The 20,150-nt window shown below is 42.1% G+C and overlaps 1 protein-coding gene across 1 annotated transcript in view; it reads right to left on the bottom strand.

Moving 5' to 3' along the window:
• Positions 1 to 9,290: 9,290 nt before the first annotated feature.
• LOC124789913 overlaps positions 9,291 to 20,150 on the bottom strand; it is a 97,652-nt gene continuing 86,792 nt past the window's right edge. The window contains exon 3 of the mRNA XM_047257430.1: positions 9,291 to 10,651. Within this exon, the coding sequence (XP_047113386.1) occupies positions 10,309 to 10,651 (343 nt within the window). The 3' untranslated portion in view covers positions 9,291 to 10,308. The remainder of the gene's footprint in view (positions 10,652 to 20,150) is intronic.

Consider the following 20,150-nt stretch of genomic DNA (forward strand, 5'->3'; position numbering starts at 1 on the left):
AGTAGACTTCACAATGTAAACAACCCACCTCCACAGCCGACCATTTCCTCAACTGTTCCTCGACATCCCTCAAATTCCTTGACACTTCCTCCACAACTACCCAATTGCTCAGCTCTTGCTCAGTTTCTGATGGCTGGCAAAAAAACATCCAGGAAACCAAGGAAGAAACTGCCTTCTTACCAGATCTCTGAAAGTTCTGTGAAACGAGTTCTTGAAGACAAGAACGAAGAAAAGACAGATTGAAAAAATCTGAAAACAAACTTCGAAGAAATCCAAGTGTTCCGAAGTAAAGAAGAACTGAAAGTAAAGAAAACTAAAAACTATCAACTGGACTACTCATCATCTGTTGCCCACAAGAGACTCCTTGTATGGAGGACGAGAGCTCTGGTACTGAAATAATATTAGAAGATGAACAAGACTGCATTATTTGTGGAGAACGTGGAAAAGAAGAATTGCGGTATCAGTGCTTCATTTGCAAATCTTGGACACATTCTGCTTGTTTTGGTTGAGATGGTGTTGAAGCGAAAGACATACCGTGGAAACTGCGAGTTTTATATATAAAGTTTGCCTACCTAATTAATATTATTCGAAACTTTTGATGCAACTGAGTTTTATATATAAAATATATTGCCTACCTAATCAATATTATTCGAAACTTTTGTAGTGACTGACGTTTCACAACAGAATTTCATTACGAGAAATCATTTATCTCACATTTAGTGTTTCATCTTTGACTTTCATACTTCATTCCACAGGTTAGTAAATGAATCTCTTTCTCTGAACTTAAAAAAAAAAAAAATTCTCTGTCGATCTAAGCTTGCCCATCACCATTCTTCATCTTATCCCTTAGGTTAAAAAAAAGTATTTTTCATGAAGAAGAGATAACAGCGTTTAAATATTATTTTATTGAACATAAAAGATCAGAATAACTGTACATTTAAATTCAAGGTTTTTAAACAATTTACTAAACTGTGGGAAAAATTCTGAAGCTTAAGTTCATCATCTTACTACACCTTCCTCTACACAGGAGCAACCCATTCATCACCCAGCCCATGGACTGGAACAACTGAACTATGTTATTCATCAGGGCTTTGATTATCTATTGTCAAGGTCTGTCATGAAGGATATCCTATCCAAGTTCCAACCCATGCCTCCTAAAGTGGTAACCCATTGCCCACCGAACATCCTAGTCCATCCCTATAGCACTCACAGTCACAAAACCTTGCCACAGGAATCACTTTCTTGTGGAATACCCAGGTGCAAGACCTGCCCAATACATCCACCCAGCACTTCCTATTCCAGTCCTCCCACAGGTTTCTCCTACCACATCAGAGGATGGGATACTTTGGAAGCCTCCTTGTTAGATACAAGCTCTGCTGGAATCATTACGCGGCTTTTTATACTGGTGTAATAACCAACCAGCTGCCCACTGGGATAAATGGTCACCATCAAATGGACCAAAGGCAAAGTGGCCCACCCTGTGGCACAACATGCTGAACATAACATGCTTGATTTCAGTGGCTGCTTCACAACCTGGATCCTCTCCTCCAACACCAGCTTTTCTGAAATGCACAGATGGGAATTATTCTTACAACACATTCCTTACTTCCAAAATTATCCCAGCCTCGATTTACAGTATCCTACAGTACCAAAAGTCCCCCAACCAATAGTTTCTGCCTTGTGTGCTATGACCTCCTCCCCATTGACAATCCCTCACCCTCATTGTATGTCAATCATTACCAATGTACCTGCTAGTGTTTTACCCCTTAGCCAATTCTCTTCTTTTTGGCTACTCGTCCCCCCCCCCCCCTCCCCAGCACATCATTGCACCTCACAGCCTTGTCTTGCCACCACCTAGCCCCTGCAGGCTCCACCAGACAGCACTGACTTCTCTTCCCCAACCCTACTATCTGTCACCCATTCCCACCCTACTATAGATTCCTGCTTTTGTTGAACTCGACTGTTGCATTCTGGCTGGAGCAGCCAGAGATAGCAATCATGTACACAGGTGTCAAAAATTAAAGCAACAAAACACTATTTCTCCATCATGTGTCTAATTCACGATATAACCATAAAAAATGTCAACAGATGTCTGTACGATCATGTCCTGCCTGTAAGATGACAATGACGCCAACCAACGATGGCGTCAGGGCACCTATCAAACGGGAATATTGTTTGCTGGGTAGTCCACATCCACAACTGCTCTGTACAGTCACAGACAGTACACTATGGCCCAGAAAAGACGGCCACCAGGCTCTCTGCAGAGAAGAGCCATGGGAAGAGTGGAAGAAGGACACTCGCAAACTGTTAAGGCCCAATGGCTTAATATCAATCGTTCTGTTCTTTTCGGATATGACGACAGTTTATAGAGATCGAAACTGGAGACCAGGGCAGGACCCGTGTAACATCAGAAGGAGGGAACCTTTACTTGGTTATAAGAGCCTGACCTCGCAGCATCCACTGGGCGTGTTGTAGTGAGGCAAACGATGTACAGAAGGCTTCAACAGAGTGGCCTCTATTGTCGGAGATCTACTGTTTATCACTGACGCTTCTACACAGAGATGAATGTCTAGATTGGAGCCGTCAACATGCCACCTGGACAGTCGAACAGTGGGTTAATTTTCTTTTCACAAATGAGTCTCAGTTTGGTCTGGACAGTGATTCCCGAAGGATTCGCATCTGGAAGGAACATGGAACACGATTTCGGGCCCCAACCATTGTTGAAAGAGATTGATATTGAGGATGATCCCTAATGTTGTGGCAGGGGTTAGGTTGGCCATTAGAACATATCTTCATGAAATTCCACAGTGAAATTGGTAAGGTTTAAGTGCTTCAGGTATCGTGACGAGCTCTTAGGATCTCATATGTGATTGTTGTGAGGTGCTGTGGTCCCAGATGTCGTATTGCTGGAAGATAAAGCTCGACTTCATAGAGCACATGTGGCTGATGTTCTCTTGGAAATGGAAGACGTTGCAGTGCCCTGCTCGCTCTCTCGAGTTGAATCCCATAGAGCAAGTCTGAGATGCACTAGGGACACGGGTGCATCATGTCAGCATCCACCAACCACTCACCAAGGCATATGAGCAGCACTGCAGGAAGAATGGGCATTACTGGCTCAATATGAAATTGATGTCTTCGCTCACAGCATGATTCATCGTTTGTCAGGCCCATAATGCTGCCAGAGATGGTCACACGCCATACTGAGTGCATTAACCAGTTTTCAGAATATGTGTGCAAATCTGTTAAGTTGGAAAAAACGAAGAACATTTTTGTCTACAATTATGCATGTTCCAGTTGTTTACGTTCTGTATGCTTTATACTGTTTCTACTTTATTATCACCTGATTATACAGTTTTGTGGAAAAATAAAAGTAACCTTGCAAAATTTCGGTTTGTTGCTTTAATTTTGGACACCAGTGTATGTTGTGCATGCATGTGTGTGTGTGTGTGTGTGTGTGTGTGTGTGTGTGTGTATGTGTGTGTGTGAGTGAGTGTGTGTGTGTGTGTGTGCGTGTGTGTGTGTGTGTGTGAGGTTTGCTTGCTTATGTTAATATGCGTGCATTTTCTCTTCTGAAGAAGGATTTGGCCGAAAACTCAATGTTTATCAGTCTTTTCATTGTGCCTGTCTGCAACTCAAGATGTCATCTTCACTGTGAGTAGCAATCCATCTTTTTCAAAATATTATCCAAATTAATTCTTGGGATAATAGAACAAAAAAAAAGGATTCAGACAAATTTAACTGCTATTAAAGTGCCCGAACTTCAAGTTTTGATGTGTGCTGCATTTCTGGCTGTAGCCTGCTTTCACCACTAATTTCTCAGTTTTTGGGAGACATGCTCGCTACTGATGCCATCTGCGCAGGTAAACCCGGTAGTGAGAATGAGGTAGTGAATTGACAGTGAAAAATGCGACTATTTGGAAGTGAAGCGATCAAAATTTGACTTACTTTTCCTATTTTCATTCACTAATGTCTCATGATATCACATACTAGCGTTATCTAGCATTGAAGAGGATAGTGTCTTTTTACACAGAAGCATGTAGTAGACATAACATGTGTTAATTATAGAACTTGATGTAGATAGCTTTTTATAACAAGGTCGACATACTAGCCAGAGTCTCATAGTATCGGGTGTATCAAAAATAATTTTACAACATTGAAAACGATTGACTTATTCGTTTAACCTACAGACGTGGTTTTGGCATCATTTTATAAAAAAAAAAATTTTTTTACCATACACCTAAATAGGTTGAAACTGATTTCCATTGGTTATGTGTCGTACCTCACACTTGAAGCCGATTTCTTGCCAAACTCGTTGCATTATGTCAGGCATTACTTGTTCAACTGTGAGGTAAATTAGTATATGAGTTGTGATAGAGAAGCTGGTAAGAGTGTAACAAACAATTCGCAAAAGAAATAGCCAAGATATATCAGATCCAGCGAATGTGGGGGCCATGCAACTGGCGCACCTCAGCCTATCTACTTGCCTGGGAAATCGGTATTTAAGAAATCCTGTAAATCGTGAGAGGTAGCGAGGCAATGCACCAACTTGTATAAACTGTTTGCTGCATTATTGGTCATCAAAGTCAATTTGGATTACAAAGTTTTCCAGCACATCTAAGTAAACTCTTCAAACCAAACCACATAGCAAGCATGCTTGGTATCCATAAGGGCAGCCATGTTTGCAGTAATTGACGCTAGTGCTTGCTGTAGTATGATTATGAACTAGTGCACCACGAGTAAAGAGTTGATCAATATTCCCTGAAGATGACACCAAGACTAAGCCTGTTAGTCATATGCAATGGCGGCTACTGTGTAAGAGCACATCATCACGTGAACATCTTAACTTTCGACACCTTGCAGATTTATAGGTTATTTTTCTTTGAATGCTGTTAAACGTAATATAAATGTTGCAATCTTAAAGATATACCACTTAAATCTACTGTGCTACTGCTCTTCTAGACTTTGTGAAACTTGGCATCTGGGTCACGAGTACACCTTCAGTTGTGCACATTTTAAGGAGCTTTTCCACTTGCGCAACTCTCGTGATGTAGTTGCCTTATGGACGAAATACTTACGGATTTGATAAACAACGTGCACATGTTCACACTCAACCAGGTGATAGCACACTGTGGCAGACTTTTATCCTGTTCGCTCGGCACACATCCTGCTAGATGTAGCACACTCCTGAGATATGCTAATTCACTCACTATATACTGTAGTGGGTTTTTGAATGAGCTGTAGTTTATTCAATTACGAATTTTATCATACAGTAATCCATTTTAGGGGCTGAAAATCTTAAGGGCCTAAAGCAACTCACTATCGATTGTGAGAGTGTATTTATTTATGCTTCTGAAATCTGTTGATCTTATGGTGGATCAGGTTTATTTGTGTTGTTGGTCCAAATTGTATATATGAAAATTCAGGAATGTGGGATCGGCGGCAGTGTGCTATAGGACATTATAGATCCCAGCGCCTCACTTTCATTCTAGTCAGGTGACCATACCGACAGACATTACTACTTGAGTTTAATCATTCCCACAAATGGCTTTTTGTGTTAGGAGTTGGCTGTTTTCCATGTGGGAATCGGCTATCGTGCGCAGTGTAAACGTGAACTATGTTGAATCTATTTTAAGTGTTAAGTTTCATATCAGCTCACATTCCGTTACAGAGTAAAAATCTTATTCTGGAAAGGGAAGAGAGAATTACCAGGAAAAGTTAGCCGCAAAGGAACTAGGGCCTCCGAGATCCTTTGGTTGAGAGAGTGACAAAATCAAACAAGCGTGACTACAAGCGAACATTTAACAATGAAGTGTCGGTCAGTACAACTTTTGTGGATGCAGCGTAAGAATTTTGGGCCCAGAAGTGAATTCGTTAACTAATGCATCTGTTAGCGATCTTGTACATTTGTCCAAAAAAATGGGAAAGTAAGAAAACTCTCGCTTACACAAAAATGTGAAATGGAGAACCGCGAAAGCTTACACATTATTTCGTTATTGCCCTGAACTATACTTCATCATTTACATAACAACAGAATTCTACAAAACAGTTCTTTCTTTTCTCAGATAAGTTAAACATCTTATTATTATTATTATTATTGTTGTTGTTATTGTTACTGGCAGTGGTTGCAGTTGTATAAGCTTGTTGATAAGCATAACTGTTATGCAGCAGATGATACTAATTTTTGAACATCCAGAATGTACGAGGGTTGGAACTTAAATAGTGGCAACTATTTATTCACAACCGATACAAAAGAGTTACATGTTTGCACCTGTTACTGTCCTTCAAAGTAGTCACCAGCGTCGTGTAGAACCCGTTGCCAGCGATGTGGAAGGCGTAGTATAACGTTAGCAGAGGCTGTTCTGTTGATAGCGCGAATGGTGGCACAGAAGGGAGTAAGGTGTTCACTCATAAATATATTTTACCACCTAATCAGTTATGCAAAGAATGTAATAGATAATAAAACTAACTACGAACACAATCTGAGATTATCTGCTTGACAAAGCTTTGAATTCCATAGCAGAATTTCTGAATGTATTTGCCAGGTATTTCACAATTGCCATTGCAGACTCTTAGGAGTTGTGGAGGTTACATGTTAGTAGATACAGTTTTGATAAGGGACTTACATCCAGTGATTTGGTCTTCAGAGTAACTTCACATTCAAATGCTACATTTCCTTATTAAAACATGTAATAAAATATCCCTGCAACCCATAAAAAATAGTAGTAGATGCTGTGAAATACCCTGTATATTGTATGTGTGTGTTTGAGAGAGCAAGAGGGATTGAATACGGGTCACTATACAAGAAAAAAAGTTATTTAAGGTAATCAACATGAAGATGAGCAGTATGTTGCCATGTTTTTCTTTGCAAATATGTACTACAGCTGTAGCATAGATTCTTTCCACATCATAATGAGAAAACGCAATTATGGTACATGCAACATGCTAATAATTAAACAAAACTACATTGTGCATATTGTGTCAGCAAGTGAAGTTTGCAAATCATTTGTGTTGTTAGAGGAACTCCTGAGAGTAATGTCAGCTGTTGACAAGTATTCAGTTCCTTTTTTGCAAATTGGTAACGAAAGTGCTATCAGATTCATTAATGGATCAGGATTTTACGAACAATCAAAACACTTAAGAGACTAGGTATCATTATCATTAGAATCATCAAGTAGTTGAAGAGAAGAAGGTTAGAGTGCATTACACATCAATCAACAGACAGACAACAGAAATTCTGAAAAATGGGTAACCATTTACTAGGCTGTAGATGATGAATAAGAACACCGTGAATTCATTGTCCCAGGAAGCGGAAACTTTATTGACACATTCCTGGGGTCAGATACATCACATGATCACACTGACAGAACCACAGGCACATAGACGCAGGCAACAGAGCATGCACAATGTCGGCACTAGTACAGTGTATATCCACCTTTCGCAGCAATGCAGGCTGCTATTCTCCCATGGAGACGATCGTAGAGATGCTGGATGTAGTCCTGTGGAAAGGCTTGCCATGCCATTTCCACCTGGCGCCTCAGTTGGACCAGCATTCGTGCTGGACGTGCAGACCGCGTGAGACGACGCTTCATCCAGTCCCAAACATGCTCAATGGGGGACAGATCCGGAGATCTTGCTGGTCAGGGTAGTTGACTTACACCTTCTAGAGCACGTTGGGTGGCACGGGATACATGCGGACGTGCATTGTCCTGTTGGAACAGCAAGTTCCCTTGCCGGTCTAGGAATGGTAGAACGATGGGTTCGATGACGGTTTGGATGTACCGTGCACTATTCAGTGTCCCCTCGACGATCACCAGTGGTATACGGCCAGTGTAGGAGATCGCTCCCCGCACCATGATGCCGGGTGTTGGCCCTGTGTGCCTCGGTCGTATGCAGTCCTGATTGTGGCGCTCACCTGCACGGCGCCAAACACGCATACGACCATCATTGGCACCAAGGCAGAAGCGACTCTCATCGCTGAAGACGACACGTCTCCATTCGTCCCTCCATCCACGCCTGTCGCGACACCACTGGAGGCGGGCTGCACGATGTTGGGGCGTGAGCGGAAGACGGCCTAACGGTGTGCGGGACCGTAGCCCAGCTTCATGGAGACGGTTGCGAATGGTCCTCGCCGATACCCCAGGAGCAACAGTGTCCCTAATTTGCTGGGAAGTGGCGGTGCGGTCCCCTACGGCACTGCGTAGGATCCTACGGTCTTGGCGTGCATCCGTGCGTCGCTGCGGTCCGGTCCCAGGTCGACGGGCACGTGCACCTTCCGCCTACCACTGGCGACAACATCGATGTACTGTGGAGACCTCACGCCCACGTGTTGAGCAATTCGGCGGTACGTCCACCCGGCCTCCCGCATGCCCACTATACGCCCTCGCTCAAAGTCCGTCAACTGCACATACGGTTCACGTCCACGCTGTCGCGGCATGCTACCAGTGTTAAAGACTGCGATGGAGCTCCGTATGCCACTGCTAACTGGCTGACACTGACGGCGGCGGTGCACAAATGCTGCGCAGCTAGCGCCATTCGACGGCCAACACCGCGGTTCCTGGTGTGTCCGCTGTGCCGTGCGTGTGATCATTGCTTGTACAGCCCTCTCGCAGTGTCCGGAGCAAGTATGGTGGGTCTGACACACCGGTGTCAATGTGTTCTTTTTTCCATTTCCAGGAGTGTATATATATAAACAGTTATGGGAGAGAGTGAAAGCATCAGCGTATTTAAATGTTGTTATATATACACATCACTAATCTTTAAAAGTTGTCACTTATGTTTATAAGTAAAAAAAAAAAAGAACACCTTCTTCCCTTCAGCTCAGTAGGTGATCTTTGCTGTGCTTTAATGGTTTTGACTTGTTTTCAGTATTGCTGTACTTTTGTGGTTTCGAACAAATGCTTTGTTTTAAAATGGTATTTGGTAGTTTGTCAACAGTTAATAGTCTGATTTTGTTCTGTGTGCTATCGTTCTACACACTTAACTCAATTGTATACAATAATGTAAACAATTTAAGGGAGAGCTCCGTTAGGGATGTTATGTTTAAGGGAAATAAATGGAAGTAGAGACTATGGTGGTGTGTTTATTCAACAAATAACAAATACAGCAATAAATAATAAAATAATTTATAAATAGACAGTTGATGTCACAAATAAATTAATTAATAAATATGAGACCCTAATAAACAGCAGCATTACTATGCGTATTGTTTATTATAATTACACACTATCATCGTCATCAAATTCATATGGTAGTTTCAAATCTAATGCTTTCAAAATTACCTTATGAAAAGTGATCATGTTTCCATAAAAAAGAAAAAAAAGATGGTTTCATGTTTGTTTGAGGGACTGAACTGTTATCATTACGAAAATACATATAGTAATAAATACGACCTGCATAAGAACATTTTTCTGGACTTTCAATCAGTGATCATGTCACTTCTCTTGTTCTTCCTAACTGCAATTTAAAAATTAGTTTCCATTTCATTTATAGTGCTTTGGAACTTACTTATGAATGCCTTACAAATGCCATATTTGCCAGAAACCTGTGTCACTAAAAAAGAAAATGCTGACAGCCATAAATCGCAATTGGGCAAATGTCCTGCTCTCTTGTGACCTCCAAGATATCCCTTAAAATCTTCCATGCTAATAAGGTAATCACAAAGAGAACCAAAGCTCTGTTTATCCCATAATTCATATAACACTCAATTTGATCTATACCAGTAATCACAATAGTAATTACTGATTGCGCAACTGTCAGTGTAGTGGACTTTTTCATTAGTTGATATAAATAAATACGAGTCTCGGGAAATTTAGCTGTTGAATGGTAGCAATTATCAGCAAAGCAACAATGAATTGTATGCACATTCATATACTGCAAATTGTAAATTTGGATCAAATGAATAAATGCTCTGTGGGAGTTAAAAAGTGTTCAGTGCGTATCTTTTTAGTCGTTTCTTTAAATGAAACTTCAAGAGTTTTGGCTGTGTAATCTGTGGACAAGACACGGTGCAGTTGCCGACACTTAGTTAAAACGTAATAAAGATTTTTGATATATCAACAGAAGACGAATTTCGCACACAAAAATGAAACTAGACCACCAAATGGACTACATTTGTGTGGCGGAGACTGAGGACCATATTCAGATATACAAAAAAATTAACTACATTGAATGCCGAAAAGCGTCGCACAGAAGTACCTGATTGGGAATGAAAGACACGTTTCTGATTACTTCATTTGGTAGTGCAGTGGTCTGCAGTAATGGAGTGGGTACTTAGAGGTAGTGTACTCCCATTGTTATCGCGTCAGAAACTCAACTACCATGCTCTGTTTCTGCTGTCGGATTCGGAATGTTGTCTGCGACGGTGGGCAGTGGAACCGTGGCCTCAGCGGTGACGTACTCTCCGACCTCGGTCGGCTGGGACTCAGTCTCAGAGTCTGCTGTGAGCAGGCGGCCCAGCCTCCGCGCGTGCACCAGCTTGTTGATGTCGTGGAACGTCTGCAGCAGCGGCGGCCGCGACGCCGAGGCGGAGCAGCCGGGGTGTAGCTGGGCGCACGGCAGCCCGTCCTGCCCGTCCTTGGCGGCCTTCATGTAGCGGAAGAAGCGCAGGATCTCCGGATTGTCCGTCGAGGGCTTCCGCAACTCGTTCAGTTCCCTGAACGCACGAAACAGAGTAGTTTTGAAATAACAATGTTAACATTTCCATTTGTGGAGATGAACAATAAACTTTAGTGACCTGCTCCAAGGAAATGGCTGAACAAAATAATCTCGTCTTCAATAGGTCCTAAATTACAAACAGATAAGATATACTAGTGACATTAAGCAGGTAAATGAGGCAGCTATGATTCATCTACATCTACATTTATACTCCGCAAGCTACCCAACGGTGTGTGGCGGAGGGCACTTTACGTGCCACTGTTATTACCTCCCTTTCCTGTTCCAGTCGCGTATAGTTCGCGGGAAGAACGACTGTCGGAAAGCCTCCGTGGGCGCTCGAATCTCTCTAATTTTACATTCGTGATGTCCTCGGAAGGTATAAGTAGGGGGAAGCAGTATATTCGATACCTCATACAAAATGATCTTTTTAACAGCACAAGAGAAATTATAGTAACCGAAATAAAGAAAAAAGTAGACATGTGAATGAAACGGGTACTTTACAACATGGCCTGGATGGGATTATGAGTAGTATCATCAGTTAGAAGTGGTGACTAAGGGAACTGCGTCTGGTTGTTCAGTACTAAGCTTGAGCATATGGATGTTGAAACTTCCTGGCAGATTAAAACTGTGTGGCGGACAGAGACTCGAACTCGGGACCATTGCCTTTCGCCGGCCCGTCCTGGTAGAAGTAAAGCTGTGAGGACGGGGCGTGAGTCGTGCTTCGGTAGCTCAGTTAGTAGAGCACTTGCCCGCGAAAGGCAAAGGTCCCGACTTCGAGTCTCGGTCCGGCACACAGTTTTAATCTGCCATGAAGTTTCATATCAGCGCACACTCCGCTGCAGAGTGAAAATCTCATTCTGCATATGGGTGTTGTTTATTAACTTCCGTTACTTCGAGGTAGTTGATCTTCTTCCCTTTAAGGAGCGACGTAAGACTTCCTGTTACACCTTGTAACTAAGGCCTTCTTTCAGGTGGTTTGCCAAAGGAGAGTCTCCATTTCTAAGTTTCCAACTTCTATAATGTTCCTCTAAGTGGGTGCATATTTGCCCTGTCAGATTGACCTATGCAGATAAATCTAATATTAATAATTTTCATCTATGATAACAGTGATACTCTGCAGATGCACTAGTATAAATCTTTGATTCTACAAACATTTCACTCCACCACAATTTATCTTTTTACCTCATGATGACGTAATGCCCTAAAACCGGTTGGTAAAATAACTAATAAATATTGTAGAATATTATACCAGTGCAGTGTGGCTTTTCATTCATAATAAACATAATGACTCTGTTTTATGCATGCCAGATCTCGTGGCCTTTGCGGCCGTTAACGAGTGTTGGTGAATAAACGCATCCAGCCAGTAACACTTTTAAAATGCTTCATTTCAATTCCATAATCGGTTTCGGGCAACCATGGCCCTCTTAAGATGGCTATCATGACCGATTACTTGTTTTTACTATCGAACATTCCATTTATAAAAGATAATGTTTTGAATGATTAAATGACTCATTATCGCCCAGTCCAAACCGCTAAGGGTAAAACTTGAAATCTGGAGATCTGGAGAAGGAGTAGACCTTGGACTGCAGGCGTTATTTAAGAAGGGATTTTGGGAAATTCCAAACCTAAGGGGGTAAAATAGGGGGTGAAAGATTTTACGAAAATATTTCATTGCGAAAGCATTTTTAAAGTTAAATCACTGAAAATTGGTGTTTGGCTTCTCGGTTGGAGATAAAAAATACGTGTTTTACTGTTTGGAAATTCAGCCCCAATGAGGGTGAAATAGAGTCACACTGAGTCACCGACTCATCATCGCCCAGCCGACACCGCTAACGATAGAAACTTGAAGTTTGGAGAGGGTGTGATCTTAAAATGTAGGCATCGTTTAAGAAGTGATTGGCCGAAATTCCACTCCAAACGGGGTGAAATAGAGGTGAAAGGCTTTATGAAAATATATCACTCTTCAGGGAATTTTGAAGCTAGAACTACGAAAGCTAGTATTTGGTTTCTGTCAGAAAAAAAACCATGTTTCAGCATTTCTGGAAATTCAACCACTAAGAGCGAAAACAGGGGGTGAAAGTTGTTTTGAAAATACGTAATTACTAAAGAAGTATTAAATATTTTTAAGGCTACATTTTGATTTCTCTCTTAGAAATTTAAAAATAAAAGTATGGTTCTGTGTTTCTGGAAATTCAGTCCTTAAGGGAGTGCAACAGGGGACGAAAATTTTTAAGAAAATATTTCGTTACATTAAAAAAAAAATTTAAACTAGATTTACAGGGTGACAATTATTGAACTATATGGAATAAAATCATGATAACTTCTGAACGGTTTGCTTTAAGACGTTCAAGCTACACGGTTGGCCGCGGTGCATGATGGAATTTGTATGGTTTGGTTTAGCGACGAAGCCCACTTTCATTTGGATGGGCTCTTCAGTAGGCAAAATTGGCGTACTTGGGGGACTGAGAATCTGAATTACGCGATCAAGAAGTCTCTTCACCCTCAACGGGTGACTGTGTGGTATGCAACGTCCAGTCACGGAATAGTCGGTGCGATATTTCTTGATAGCACAATGACTACCGTTTTTGGAAGATGATTTCATGGTCATTTTCCAAAGTGACATTTATTTCGACAAGATGTGGTGCATGCAAGACGGATATGGACCCCACCGAAGCAGGAGAGTGTTTGATGTCCTGGAGAAGCACATCTGGGACCGCATTCTGGCTCGGGGGTACCCAGACGCTTCCGTCATGGGCCTCGACTGGCCGCAATATTCTCCGGACTCCGTGTTGAGGGGCTATTGTAAAGACACGGTGTACAGAAATAACCTCAAAACCGTTGTTGAGCCATTCAGGAGGTCATGGCCAGCATCGACACGTCAGCAGACATGCAGAAGTTCCCTATTCGTCTGCACCACATTATCGCCAATTATGTAGGCGCATCGAACATGTCATAAACTAAATCCGAATATCTGTAGCGACGTTTACATATTGAATAAAGTGTATGTGCACGCCGTACTTTGCAACTAATTTACATTTTTTAAAATGTAATTCAGCAACTGTCACCCTGTATGAAAACTGATATTTTACTTCCCGGTTACATGTAAAAAAAAATATTTGTTGCTATGGAAGTATCTCCACAAGAACACAGAAGGCATGATTAACATAGAATTAACATAGACTTTGGACTCCAGCTACCAGAATCGCTTTTTAGTCAGAAGTACATTCTGAAAAGACCATGCTTATATGGCCTTAATTACAGTGATTATCTCAGAAGGTGTTGTAATCTGTGACCAACAGAAAAATTCGATTAAATAGAGACAAAAAAATCTCTGCAGGCCGTACAGACTACGCGAGCGAAGCAGCGGGCGCTAAGGTAGTAACATATGAAGCGGTGCTAAATATACAAATATTTTTCTACAGTGAAGCGGCAGACAACATTTTTCTGACGAAAACATTAATGCAACCGGAAACGTTCGTCGTCTGAAGATGGTCACGAAAGCTCGAAACCGATAATGGCACTGAAATGAAGCATATTAAAAACATTCGTGGCTGGTTGCGTTGTTCACCAACAAACATAACCGTTTTTCTGTTTACTGGGGACGGGCCAGCAGCGGGTAAACGGGCACTCTTGAGCCACTGGATTATATAGAGTTACCCACATAAAACTTGCACCTCTTTCATTTCATGACCAAAATGGCTCTGAGCACTATGGGACTTAACTTCTAAGGTCATCAGTCCCCTAGAACTTAGAACGACTTAAACCTAACTAACCTAAGGACATCACACACATCCATGCCCGAGGCAGGATTCGAACCTGCGACCGTAGCGGCCACGCGGTTCCAGACTGTAGCGCCTTTAACCGCTTGGCCACACCGGTCGGCGCCATTTCATGAACAGTTGAAGATACCGAAAAGAGGTTTCAGGTGTATGAAAGTAGGCAGAGGGGTGCGTGATTTTGTTGAATGCAAAGTTCTTCACTCTTGTGTGATGTTGATTAACGCCTTTAGAGAGCTCTTCGAAAGGCGTGTAAAGTGAAATAACACGTTTTAATGCTAACTTTGAAACTTTTGGCAAAAAATATCCGATAAATGTGCTTGCATTTTAGTTTCGTTTCAAATGAGCTATTGTAATTTCGCATGTTAAATGTGACTATTCGTTCTACTTAGCACTTGTTGTCTAGGACGCGTGATACGCATGAACAACCCAACCCTCACCCGCGCACCTAACCACCCCCCACCCCCCTCCCTGCCCACCACCACCATACCCAGGTTTGTTGCGCTCGCTCCTCCTATCATTTTCTAATCGGATAGCGTTATCCTTTAAAATTATTTCTTATATTTTTTGGATGAACTTCAACGTATAAAATAATTATTCTAAACTCCTGTGAATGCTGCTAGTAGTTCACAAGACAGGAACCGCTTATATTACTGATTCATAAAATCTAGTATTCGAGGAATCTAATACTGTCCAAATATACATAAAAGGAAGCTTAATTATTAATTACTGGTAATTTAAGTTAGTCTGTGTTTTCTGGAGTCTGTGGAGGTATCTTTGTTTCTTTTCGATGTTCCTTCTGAGTGGAGGTCTTTTACCCAAATACATCCCTAGTTTGGGTTTATAGATGTTGAGTTTGTGAGTGACTTGAGACAGCAGTTTACTCATATCCGGCTCTGTGATGCGCGCAGTATGGTGTATGCTACCGAAAAGTTTCGCTAGAGAAACTGAGAGCCACAGCAGTGTGACTGAATATCACCAGGAGCATAGAATAGTTTTCCGTGACAAGTGTACATGGTTCCTAAACGAGTTTTAAACAATTTTATCATATGATGACATGGTTGGAGACCGAGGCTGTTATTTGAAAACCAATGTTGAAGGTGACGAGACAGCAATGAAAGCATGAAAGCCCTCTGACGATGAATTGTAATGATTCGAAACCGGTAAAGGTACCTTTTGAATAAAGGAACTTAAAATAAATTTGTGCCTGGTTGCCGTCTCAAAGAGTTTTAAACAACCGAAGAAGTTCCAGATTCATTCCACTGTGAGTTACAGAAGTAACACTGACAGTTATCTGTACATTCTTGGCAGACCCAAACTGTACAGCGGCATTCAACCTCCTGAGCTATTCCGTACTGCTTCAATGGCTGATTTAACTTCGGGTCAGTCTACTTTTTTCACATTAAAGGATTATTTCTGCGTCGATTCAAGCGGTATTTTCCGTCCCGCGGTCAGAGGCATGCAAAAGACGAAGTCACAGGGTGTTGTTTTGACCTGTTGGGGAAGTTCATTTCAAAACACAGTGTAAAGTAGTGTGGAAGCTTCACTTTGAACCTGAAAGCCTCATCTCAGCCTGCTGATGATACGACATTATGGAAAAAGAAGAATGTCGGAAATGCTCATATTCCTGCAGCACTTATGTTGCAGAGGTCAATGGGCTTTTAGTATGCTTTTTATTTCCAAGAATTGATTTGTAGAACTGGGAACTCAGGAACGACGTGTTCACATTAAAAAGGGTGTAAGACAGGGGTTTAGTCTCTCGCCCCTACTGTCCGGTCTATAGATCGAAGAAACAATGACGAAAATGAAAGAAAGGCTCAACAGTGGAATTAAAATTCAAGAGGGAAGGATATCAGGTACACAATTCACTGAATACAATGCTATCATCAGTGAAAGTGAAGAAGAACTATGGTATCTGTGGGCTGGAATGGACAGTCCAATGAGTACAGGAAATGGATTGAGAGTGGACAGACGAAAGACGAAAGTAATGAGGAGTATAAGAATTGAGAACAGCGAGAAACTTAACATCAGGTTTGATAGTCATGAAGCAGATGAAGTTAAGGAATTCTGCTACCTAGATATCAAAATAACCTATGACGGAGGGAGAGAGAAGGACATAAAAAGTAGACTAGTACTGCCAAAAAGGGAATTCTTGGCCAAGAGAAGTCTACTAGTATCAAACAGTGACCTTAATATGAGGAAGAAATTTCTAAGAATGTTCCTTTGGAGCACAGCATTGTATGGCAGTGAAACATGGACTGTGGGAAAACCTGAACAGAAGAGAATCGAAACATTTGAGATGTGGTGATACAGACGAATGTTGAAAATTAGGTGGACTGATAAGGTAAGGAATGAGAAGGTTCTGTGCAGAATCGGAGAGGAAAAGAATATGTGTAACACACTGACAAGAAGGAGGGACAGGATGATTGAACACCTTTTAAGACACCGGGGAATGACTTCCATGGTACTAGAGGGAGCTGTAGAGGGTAAAAACTGTAGAGGAAGACAGAGACTGGATTACATACAGCAAATAATTAGCTGTCAGTGCTATCCTGAAATGAAAAGTTTAGCACCGAAGAGAAATTCGTGGTGGGCCTCATCAAACCAGTCAGAAGACCGATGACTCAAAAAAGCGATTGTTCAGAATTGAAACATATGATATAAAATTTGACTAGTTGCACAGAACATATCGAGTTGGTCTTCTGTAAAAATATACAATTTTTTCTTGAAGACGTTTCATCTGGGTGGAATTCCCAAAAAAAATACCTAGTATCAACCACGTCTGAAAAATCTCAGAAATCACTATAAAAACGTGCAATACTCATTTAAAAGAACTTGTCTTTATTATCCGTTGGTCATCAGTTTATCAGCCGGCCGAAGTGGCCGTGCGGTTAAAGGCGCTGCAGTCTGGAACCGCAAGACCGCTATGGTCGCAGGTTCGAATCCTGCCTCGGGCATGGATGTTTGTGATGTCTTTAGATTAGTTAGGTTTAACTAGTTCTAAGTTCTAGGGGACTAATGACCTCAGCAGTTGAATCCCATAGTGCTCAGAGCCATTTGAACCATCATCAGTTTATCAATTGGGTTTGCGATGCTACCTTTACAATGTGTGCTGTGCTCACCTCTATTTCGTACCTGCTGCAACAAGTGTCCTCAATAACCTGTGCTACATGTGCCAATTCTTGTCACAGCTCCCCCCCCCCCCCCCAACACCCCTACCCCCTCACCCCCCGTCTAATCGCATCACCAGCTGACAGATTAATTAAAATCTGGCTGTCAGTTCTTCATGTCTTCCAAGACCTTTGCTAACGCCAAACTGGTCATCGTCCACAGTGACTTCGCAATATCTCATTTTAATACGCAAGTAACGAAGTAATCGGTGCCTCTGCAGTTCGCATGGGAAAGAGTTACAAGAAGAGGACGCTAGGTGAATACTTTCTCCAAGCAGCTTCTAGTGCGAGAACATTCCCAGGAACTCGCAGATAAACTTCACTAGAGGGCTTGCTCATCTTCCAGTTGACATTGTGTGGCAGCTAAAGAGTCCTTGGAACTCAAATGCTGTAACCTGTAACCTCTTGAAAATGGTTCAAATGGCTCTGAGCACTATCGGACTTAATTTCAGAGGTCATCAGTCCCCTAGAACTTAGAACTACTTAAACCTAACTAACCTAAGGACATCACACACATCCATGCCCGAGGCAGGATTCGAACCTGCGACAGCAGCGGTCGCGCGGTTCCAGACTGTAGCGCCTAGAACCGCTCGGTCACCCCGGGCGACAACCTGTAACCTCGTGAATACGCATGTGACAGAGAACGAATTTTCCCGTTACCGTCAGAAATGCGTAGTCAAGAGGAACTAAACATGGGCATAGCCAGGGCGTGGCCCAAATCTAGTGTCTACAGAAATTTGTATGGAAGCAGATCCTGTATATCTCGCTCCCCGCGCCCGGGTTCCCGGGTTCGATTCCCGGCGGGGTCAGGGATTTTCTCTGCCTCGTGATGACTGGGTGTTGTGTGATGTCCTTGGGTTAGTTAGGTTTAAGTAGTTGTAAGTTCTAGGGGACTGATGACCACAGATGTTAAGTCCCATAGTGCTCAGAGCCAGCAAGATCCTGTATATGAGTTACAGAAGTTGGTTATTAACACTTTCAAGCCAGACAATCAAGAGTTCATTATAGCAAGGGGAATGCAGTGACTGTGAAGTAATGGGGAAAAATGATATAAAGGTGGACGAGACACTGGACGTGTTAGTGGTCTGATGTGAACGTAACAGCTCAATATTTGACGACACTATTGTGCTAACAAGTTTATTGAAATGCATCGTGTATGAGTTTAAGACATTCACAGGGTATATGTGTTTTCACTTCAGTACTCACGCTAACTAATGTAACTTGTTGTAACTGGTGAGACAGTGGCAAAACTAGCATAATGGTTACACTTTTTCAGTTTACATGCGGACTTCAGATTTGTGATCCTTGCTCCATACCTACCATGGTTGCACGAAACCCCTTGCGTCAGAGATATGAAGGTCAACTTTGCTTTTTTTTAAATAGGGTGCTATAGTTTGGTATTTATTTTCTGATAACGGCTATCGAGACGAATCCAATGATGTGTAACAGTAAGGTCTTTCAAGGTCAACGAAGGTCACAAAGGTGGCAGGAACGTCCATTTATAGAAAGTGTTCTAAGTGATGACCATTGGTATCAGTACAGGGCTGCAATCTTCTTATCATGGATTTAGTGGTATTCCTTATCACTTCGGCGCTTAGCGAAGTACATGCACTGACAATTCTCTCTCGTATATAGTGCAAATAGTAAATATTCGGCGAATATGGCGTATCCATGTAGAATGCCACTGATATGTAAACACCATTCGACGTTTTCGCAATACAACACTAATAGGAACGGTAAGATTAGTATCGTCGAATCAAGCGAATGTGAATGATGTATTCCTTGGAAGTCGGTATGCTTCTTATTTACGGAGAATGCCAATCAAATGAGGGCTAGAGACTTATACACTGAAAGATATCCTCAACTTACTCACCCTACACGTCGTGTATTTAAATATGTGTGTAAAAAAATGGGAACAACTGGATCTTTAACGCATCGGAAACATATCCGGCAAAGGAAAGTTACTAGCCTGCCGATGTGGCCGAGCGGTTCTAGGCGCTTCAGCCTGGAACCACGCGACCGCTACAGTCGCAGGTTCGAATCCTGCCTCGGGCATGGATGTATGTGATGTCCTTAGGTTAGTTAGGTTTGAGTAGTTTAAATAAATAGTTAAGTAGTTCTAAGTTCTAGGGGACTGATGACCTCAGATGTTAAGTCCCATAGTGCTCAGAGCCATCTGAACCATTTGAAAGATACTATCGAAGAAACGGTTCAAATGGTTCTGATGGCTCTGAGCACTATGAGACTTAACATCTGAGGTCATCACTCCCCTAGACTTAGAACTACTTAAACTTAACTAACCTAAGGACATCACATACATCCAAGCCCGAGGCAGGATTCGAACCTGCGAGCGTAGCAGCAGTGCGTTTCCGCACTGAAGCGGCTGGAATCGCTCGGCCACAGAGGCCGGCGAGGAAACGGAAATTGGTACTCTTGCCACTGTGGTTCGAGATCCATGTGTTAGTTCGCATCAAATATCAAGGGAATCTGACATGAGCCAGACTAGAGTAGTTCGTGTTCTGCATCGCCATAAGTATCATCCTTACCATAT

Source organism: Schistocerca piceifrons, chromosome 3 (assembly GCF_021461385.2).
Source record: "Schistocerca piceifrons isolate TAMUIC-IGC-003096 chromosome 3, iqSchPice1.1, whole genome shotgun sequence".
NCBI classification, from domain to species: domain Eukaryota; kingdom Metazoa; phylum Arthropoda; class Insecta; order Orthoptera; family Acrididae; genus Schistocerca; species Schistocerca piceifrons.